Consider the following 8841-nt stretch of genomic DNA (forward strand, 5'->3'; position numbering starts at 1 on the left):
CTGCCTGAGCCTGAGGGTTTGAGACCCGCCTGGGCAACTTGGCGAGACCTCATCTCTACAATAAATCAAAATAAGCCGGGTGTGGCAGCGTGCGCCTGTAGTTCCAGCTACTTGGAAGGCTGAGGTGGAAGGATCGCCGGAGCCCACCAGGTCGAGGCTGCGGTGGCCGGGAGTGGCTACTGCACTCCAGTCTGGGTGACAGAGTGAGACTCCAACTCAAAAAAAAAAAAAAAAAAAGAGAAAAAGATGGAACAAGTAATAGTTTTAAATATCTTCTTAACTGTTACATCTTTATACTATTTATAGCTCAGAGTACAATATGACTTTACTGTGAAGTTCACTATTAAAAATATAGTTGTAAATAGTCTTTTAGATAGTTTTGAGAAATTTTGGTTAACTTTCCAAATCTAATTAGATTATTTTTATCTAAATGAGAATTCTTGAGGAAGGTCTAATATTAAAGGTAAGGCACTGGTCATGTCCATTATGTCATTTTTTGGGGTCATTTTTGGTTTCAATTTATTATCAATGGCTTTGAAAGTAGTCTATATTTTCTGATTTTAAAAATTAAGATTCTTTAAGCATAAACTAAAAAAAAATAAGTTAATTGACTATTTGCCAGGTTTAGTTTAATTTAGATGTATAATCTGTAAATCAACCAGAGGAAGCTTCTGCAAATTTAAATACCTTGCCAGAAGCTAAAAGCAAAAGAAACAGAAAGGAGGTTAGCTATTCTCCCCTCTTCCTCTAGAGACCTTCAGTGCAGCAATTAATACTTGACTATCTGACATAGAAAAACCATAGATGTAGACTGTAATTTTTTTCATACTCCAGACCTGGAACACAACAGGGGTGAATGGATAAGATTCACAGTTGCATTGCACTGTGATCTAGTTTGTTTAATGATTATTCATCATATTAGGTTGATGTGGAACACATCGGGGCATTGGTGCTAATCTCATGTTAAATAGTAGATGATTTAATTTCTTTCTTAATACCTAGCGAATAATAAGGAATTCCAATATTTTCTCCCTGTGGTCAGTTGGTCACCCTGCTCTTCCCGTGGAGCACCCTCTACACCTTCCTTCCCACCTCCTCCCACCTTAAAGATCACTAGGCTAGAAAGTAAAACATGATCCTCAAGAGGGAGGAACATAAATGGGCAGATTCATTTTTCCCTGTTTCTCGAAAAAGTAAGCAAGGACTTTTTAGCGTCTCTTTTGTTTAGTTCCCTGTAGTCTACTTCTCCCTCTAATGTACACAGCCTCATACCTTTCTGAATTCTTTCCCAGCTCTGTTCTAAAGTAATTTTGGTGCTGAAGGGCAGAGGGAGGGGAGCTGCATGCGCAGAGTGGCCATGTAATACACAACGGCTGATCTCTTCTGACATTTATCTCTGCTCATGAGAGGAGATGGAACAGTTCACTCATGAAGATGAATGTCATACAAGAGCTCGGCCATCATGCATCCTTCTGAGGGATCTCAGGAGAAAGATTTGGTGTTATACAGAGTATTAGAGACACAGCAGACACAGGGAAGCTTAGCGACAGGGCTGCTCTGCCTTATTAGAACCAGTTAAGTGAAATGAAGCACCCTTGTTAAACAGAACCATCATCATTTTAAGATTATCTGATTCACTCTCTATTACAGCATTTGCTTATTTCATGCACCCACAGGAAAAAAAATGACTTCCCAGCATATTTTAAAGTACAAATAGGAGTAGATTGAATTCATAAGTATGCTTTTGTGTACTTTACTCCTTGCTTCACTGAAGGCTTTATGATTATAAAAGTGCAGATCCTTCTGAAGATAAATGGCTCAGGGAATGGAAAACCAAAGAGGAAGTCTTTTAACTGTGGGGTGGCTGGACTTATCCAGCCCAGGTCATCAGCAAATCTTCAAGAGCATGCCAAATTTTCACAAGGCTGCTTCTCCAGCTAGAAGAGCAGATTGAGGAGAGGCATTTCTTTGAATCAAACTTCTACCATTCATTGATAGTATAATCTTGGGCAAATTATCCCAACTTCTCTCAACCTCAGATTCTTTATTTTAAAATAGGAATAATAATGGTGTCTACCTGATAGAACTGTTCTGAAGATTAAATGTCATGGCATAAAACTTGTAGAAAGTTTAGAACAGTGTCCAGTGCATGGTAGGTGTTCAAAGGATGCTAGAAATGATTAATAATTAGTGAAAACTTTTTTTTTTTTTTGAGTTGGAGTCTCACTCTGTCGCCCAGACTGGAGTGCAGTGGCCACTCCCGGCCACTGCAGCCTCGACTGCTGAGCTCTGGCGATCCTTCCGCCTCAGCCTTCCAAGTAGCCGGAATTACAGGCATGTGCTACCACGCCCGGCTAATTTTTTGATTTATTGTAGAGATGAGGTCTCGCCTGCTCAGGCGGGTCTCGAACCCACGGGCTCAGGCAGTCCACTCACCTCAGCCTCCCCAAGGCACAGGATTACAGACTGAGCCACCGAGCCCAGCTTAGTGAAAACTTTTTTAGTGGCGTCAAATATCAATGTTATAAAAATGGATCACTTTTATTGTATTTCATCTGAATTATTTTACATTCTTTCTGTTATTTTTGACTCTAAGTTCCATCTCGATTTATGAACACCAAAACTTCAAATTCTTAATCACTGAATTGGGCACAAGACCTCTTGTCCTTTTATCCATTCCTAAGAGGCAGGTGATATGATAAGAAACTCTTAGTTTTGGAGCTAAGCCCACACCTGGGGTTGAATCCTGTTTACTATACTTGTGTGGAATTGCTCAAGGTACTTAGCATCTGTAAGCCTTAATTACCCCATCTGTAGAATGTGTATAATAATAATTCCTTTGAAAGGATACCATTAGGATTAGAAATAAAATACACTAAACATCCTAATTATTATTCCTGGAGTCTTAAGTTCACTTATTCTATGAACTTTAACTGAAAAGCTGCTGTGTTCAGTTACTGTGTCAGGGATAAATATACAGAAATGAATAAGCATAATCCCTGCCATAAAATATTAGCTGTGAGGATAAGAACGATATAATAGAGGAATATCAGGGAAAACTTCCTGAAAGAGGAAACACAAGTTGAATCTTAAAGGACGAAGAAGAGTTTGCTAAATAAGGAAGAGGGAAAGACTTTCCATATAAAGAAAGAACATGGGAGTGATTTAAAATTTGAAGTATGAATGTTACTGCCTTGCAAACATCTCTCAATATATTCACATCATAATTGGGAAAGCAAAAATAAGTTGTTGATGGGTTCTTACTCTATCATGGACAAATTGAATTGTAGCAAGCCAAATGTTTCACTTTAGAGATTTGTCAAACATTTCACTTTGAAGAAGATGATCTTGGGAAAGTTTAAAGGCCTCTGAAGAGAAAAGCTTTCTTGGAAGTAGTCATGTCCTGGACAGCTCCTGCTACAATATGGCCACCAGGAGACTCCAGTGGGGAAGCCTGACATTTGCTTTAGGTTCAGCCAGAGTTTAGACTACAGACTAGGATTGTAACTGAATCTCCTGTGGATGAAACTCATTTTAAATAATGTGACATCAAGTTTTTTTGAAATTCCAACAATATGCAACCATCCTGGAGGAGGCTGACTTGTCAGTCGGGAGCCTTTGATCTTGTTCTGGAGAGTCTAATGAATATCACCAAGTTACATGAGGTAGCATGTTTGGTGTATGTGTGTTGGGGATGTGAGAAGGCAGATTTCATATAATCAGAATTACCATTTAAATTCCATACACCTCCCTTAAATCACTAGGACGTAGGCCCATGGAAGCTTAAGAGCTAAGAATCAGCTCATTTTATTTCTCTTTCAATTTTGTTGTAGCTGTTCTTTCCTTAGAGTCCAGGTTTGATATGAGTAGAGGAAAGAACATAGAGTTAAATACATGGATTTTATTTTCTCTCTTTCTTGCTCTTTCCTGTGGCTGAGTGGGGTAAAGTAGAGTTTGTGTAGGGTAAATGTGCTTGTTATATGACTTTAGTCTACTAAGTAGTACAGTGGGAAACCTAAAAAGAAGTAAGAACCATATACCAAATAAGACCACCCCACGAGTCCTTAAGGGGCATCTATTGTTCTCAAGTCAAGATGCAGGCTGTCTTCACTGATTGTAGGTGAAGATCCTGGGAATGATAAGGCATTTTATGGGCATTTCCATCTGCCCTATCATTCATGAATACATGTGTGTGTGTGTGTGTGTGCACATGTGTATGTACTCACATATGCATGTTTACAAGGGAGGCACTCTTCCATGTTTTGATTGAATGTCTCTGGCTCATTTCATTTCAATTGACTTTTGCATTGTGAAGAGGTGTAATTGACTAGCACCTCAGTTGTTCAGCTGATGTAAACTGAATGTGTATTTGCAGTGGAGCCTTTATAAGTGAAATCAGAAAGCAAATACAAGATAGAATATATATAAATTCATGCTTTCTTATCTATCATCTGCTTATTTCCATCCTTTCTAATAACTGGAGTCATAGCTTTTGAAAAAACTTCAAAGCTTTGAAAAAATCTGGAAAAAGTAGACCTAATTAGGCACTGAGATCGAGAGTATACCATGGGAGAAGACACCATTTTGAAATATCTGTTTCTGTGGACACACACAAAAAATGGATTCTATTGGTGTGATGTTGAAAAGCTGGGTGGGACTGTCCCTTGGGGTTTATGTTGTTATGGCATACCCTCTTTTCCCTAGCATGACCAAGCCTCCAGGTTGCCGTGTTGACAGAAGCTGAGGCAAGAGAAATGTATCAGACCATAGTTAGTGGGACTACCAGCTTCTCTTATTTCCATTCCTAGTTTTATAAATATTGAGAAACCACAAGAAATAAGATAGTAGATTTTGTTTCTTCCTTTCTTACATGCTTATTTTTTGCTTAGATGGGAGGTGGCATGAAGGTAGCAAAAAGGCAGAAAGAGAGTAACCCAAGTTTTTTATATTTTGCAAGAGCATACAAGAATAATTATTTACCATTTCTTCCCTTCTTCTTCCTTTTCCCCCAATAAAACCAAAAGCACAATGGACTAGTAATCCAGTATTGTAAATGTTCAAAGGTGGAATTACATCTTTTGGTGTCTGGGTATATTTTGCATTATAATGCAGGCTTGATGATAACATTTCTCAGGAAAACCTGCACAGCTGTCTCAGTATCAACTGGCAGCTTGTGGGGAAAATATTTCTCAGAATGGACTTCTGGGTGCAATTTACTTTGATACTGTTCTCTGACGTATCAAAATTGGTTCTTCATCTTTGACAAAGGAAAATGTGCACTCTCAAGCTTTAAGAAGGTGAACCACATTTGGGGTGACAAATATATTCCTTTGGGAAGAAAGTATTGTACAGTGAACATAACAAAGGCTTTGCAGCCAGAGAGATCTGGATCTGAGTCCTGTATCAACCACCTAGTAGCCTTTAGACCTCTGGCAAACTAATTTTCCTAAGATTTTGTTTCTTTTAGTCACACAATGGGTTGCTGCAATAACAATGTAAATGACATGTTAAATGTTGAATTGGAGCTCAATATATAGAGTGATTGCTAATAAATCCACTTGGCAGGTAGATGGGAAAGGAAGGAGCTTTCTATGTGGTCTGAGGAGACAGGGATTGGGGAAACCCAAATGTGGAGATGAAGTGTATATCTGCAATGAAATCCTAAGAAAAGCAGAATTATTCACATTTTCCTCTATTTTCTAGTTCAGTGACTATGTAGCCTTTATTTTCAGATACAGCAAGGAAAAGCCTGTAGCATATATGCCACAATTGGGAGACCAGATGGGTCAGGCCACACATTGCTGAATTGACTCATGACCTGGCAATAAGTTCACTTGTACATTTCTCTGCTCTCTCAGTTTCACTTAGAGAAGCATTTCGGTTGAAGGCTATTTTACCTGTACAGTATGCAACACATCAGGTTTGTAGCATCTAGGACCCTTAAGGGACTTTCCCTGTGCCCCACGCCATGTCTCCCTCATACTCTTCTCCTCTCTTTTTAGAAATCATTATCGCCAGAGTGCAGCTGCAACAGGCGGAGCATCTGGAAAGTGTTATTATACTCTCACCTTTGCTGTCACTTTCCCGCACAATGAGGATGTCTGCTACCTGGCCTACCACTATCCCTATACCTACACAGCCCTCATGGTAACTTCCTTCCTATAGCATCACTCCAGCAGGACTGAAGGGGTTCTCTGAAGTTTTCCAGAGAACATTCAGGAGATCCTGACATCCTGGGTGGGTGGGTAGGGGCTACTTTCTCTAAGGGAGTCAGGTTTTGTTGTCACTGACTTTGTAGCTTTATATGTGTCCTATCTTCTTTCCTGGAGAGAGTACAAGACTGAGTCATGACCAGTGACATTCTGAAGGCCCAAGTGGTCTGCAGGTTGGGTATGGAAGGTGAGAACATTTCTTGGGGCTCTATCTTTTAAAAAGTCCTCAAATTCAGTAGGAAGTGGTCAGATTGGAATTGAATTGGTGGTAAAACCATGCAAGTAAACTGAGATGCAAATTTGAAGAATATTGACTCATGGGAAGGCGTCGAGTCAAGGCAGAGAGGTAGAGCTTGGAAAACTCCTGAGTGTGTGTGCATGATGCCACGTCACCATCTCCAGTGGCTCTCATAGCCGTGGATCCAGGGTGGACAAGCAAAATAAAAGAATAAAACACTAGAATGGCCATTGCAAAGAAGGGCCATGATCTTTTCAGGAGAGGAGTGTAGCAGAAGTCAGTGTAGCCTCACTCACAGTTAGCATTCCTATGTTCCGTAAGGTCCTGAAAAAAGTTCACAAGACGATTTTGAACAAATGATCTGCTTAAATCATGAAGTTTTCTGTCATTTGAAAGAGTGGGCAAACTATGCCTTACCCCTAGCTATTTCATGGATATCTTAAGGATTAATGAGCTTCAGTATCTTCTATAAAGCTCTTTCATTCTCTGTGTTAATGTAAAATGTTATTAGCATATTTATAATAATATGTGTGTATATGAGTGTATATATCATTTAGCCTGAAGGACGAACGTTTTCATTTTAAGGCTGTGATATGGAGTTGGAAAAGATAATAACCAAGACCATCTTTTCCTCCAAAGGGAATGTTCAGGTATAAATGGAAATTTTTCTCATCGAGGAGGCATATCTTAAACCACTTGGCTAACCACTTTATGAAAGTGCATCTCTCCTTTTCTCCATATGTTGTCTTGCCTAAAGAGAGATTTTTATGTTTTCCAGATTGCAAAAGATACACAACTAGTATTATTTGTGTATCACACTTCAAGAGTGCAAGAAGTTAATCCAAGAAATGTGCATCACAAGCTATGTTGTAACAAGCCACATTTGTTATAAAACACGTTTTGTTGCCTTTAGGGACACAGAACAGTCAAGATTCATGATTGCTGTTCAACAGCTGTTTTTATGGTCTTGCCTGTGAAACACCGCATGTGAAAAGTCTACTGGGGAAGAGGATTTCTTTTCGAATATGTGTTTTCCTTTCCCATTGGTGGAAGGGACCATGGGTCTAGGACACTGTTCTTTTCACTTGTTAGACTTTCTTAGACCTTGATGAGATTCTTGGTGGTAGTTCGTACAAAACATAAGAGCTCAAAGGGGTTTGGCAAGTTGTCAAACTCATCCTTACTGCTTGTTGACGGAAAAACTGAGGCCAGAAGTCTCATACCTAGCTAACAGTCACACGGGGAATACAACACTAACCTTTGATGTTTATTACTGTGACCTTTCTACTCCACTGTAGAAGAAATTCAGAAGAATTTTTGCCCTTGGGTTAGATCTGTGTCCTTGCTTTGGGGGCATTCAATAGCTGTTATAAAGTGCAGTCCATTTTTTTTTGAGTTGGAGTCTCACTCCATCGGCCAGGCTGAAGTGCAGTGGCATGCTCACCTGCTGGGCTCTGGCAGTACTTCTGCCTCAGCCTTCCAAGTAGCTGGAAGTAGAAGCTCACGCTATTGCACCCGGCTAATTTTTTATTTATTGTAGAGATGAGGTCTCACCAAATTACCCGGGCTGGTCTTGAACCCATGGGCTCAGGCAATCCACTTGCCTTGCCTCCCAAAGAGCTGGGGTTACAGGCTGGATGCAGTCCGTTTTTATAAGTACATGTGGTCATTATTGTGTGGCGATATAGACACCCTAACAGTTGCATTCAAGTCATTAAGCAGTGGTTTATATCTACAATATTGAATGCTGTGGATGTGGCTCAGTTGAAGGATGATGTTTGTTACTAAACATGGTTCAATTCTTAGCCCAAGATTCTCTGATGGATTCTTGTTAGATGCCTAAAATTCAAAGTCTGTGACACTTTCAACCAGACCTTGACTGTACTTGGCTGCTTGCCATGCACCTCTGGGTCTACTAACCTTCTGGAGATGGTATCAGATTGAGCATAAAGTTTAAAATTTACAATTAATAACTTTAGAAGCCATCGGGATCAATTGGAAGATAATTTTATCTTGAAGGGAAGCAAAAACCTATGAAAAGAAAACTCCTGCCCCTATTCACTTAGTCTTACTGAGAGGAAGAGAGGGATTTTGTTAATTTATGCCTACTGGCTTTTCACTATTAAAAATATTATTATTACTAATAATTATATTATTACTTACTGTTGCTATTAATAGTAGGAAGTAATAATTACTTGTTATTTATAAGTTGTTACTTGTTAGCTATTCGCCTTCTCTTCTACTTGGAAAGTTTGAGGAGAATTAATGAGAAAGCGGAGTAACTTCTTATTTCTCTTAAATGAGTACGCCAGGCTCGGTGGCTCAGCCTGTAACCCTGCACTTTGGGAGGCTGAGGTGAGTGGATTGCCTGAGCCTGCGAGTTCGAGACCC

At 39.6% G+C, this 8841-nt stretch overlaps 1 protein-coding gene across 1 annotated transcript in view; it reads left to right on the forward strand.

Moving 5' to 3' along the window:
* Positions 1 to 8841, forward strand: part of LOC103271907 (cytosolic carboxypeptidase 4-like) — a 52346-nt gene that overhangs the window by 32580 nt on the left and 10925 nt on the right. Inside the window, exon 10 of the mRNA XM_008069410.1 lies at positions 6003 to 6147. Within this exon, the coding sequence (XP_008067601.1) occupies positions 6003 to 6147 (145 nt within the window). The remainder of the gene's footprint in view (positions 1 to 6002; positions 6148 to 8841) is intronic.

This window comes from Carlito syrichta, unplaced genomic scaffold, assembly GCF_000164805.1.
Source record: "Carlito syrichta isolate Samal-C Ts95f unplaced genomic scaffold, Tarsius_syrichta-2.0.1 Scaffold311996, whole genome shotgun sequence".
NCBI lineage: Eukaryota > Metazoa > Chordata > Mammalia > Primates > Tarsiidae > Carlito > Carlito syrichta.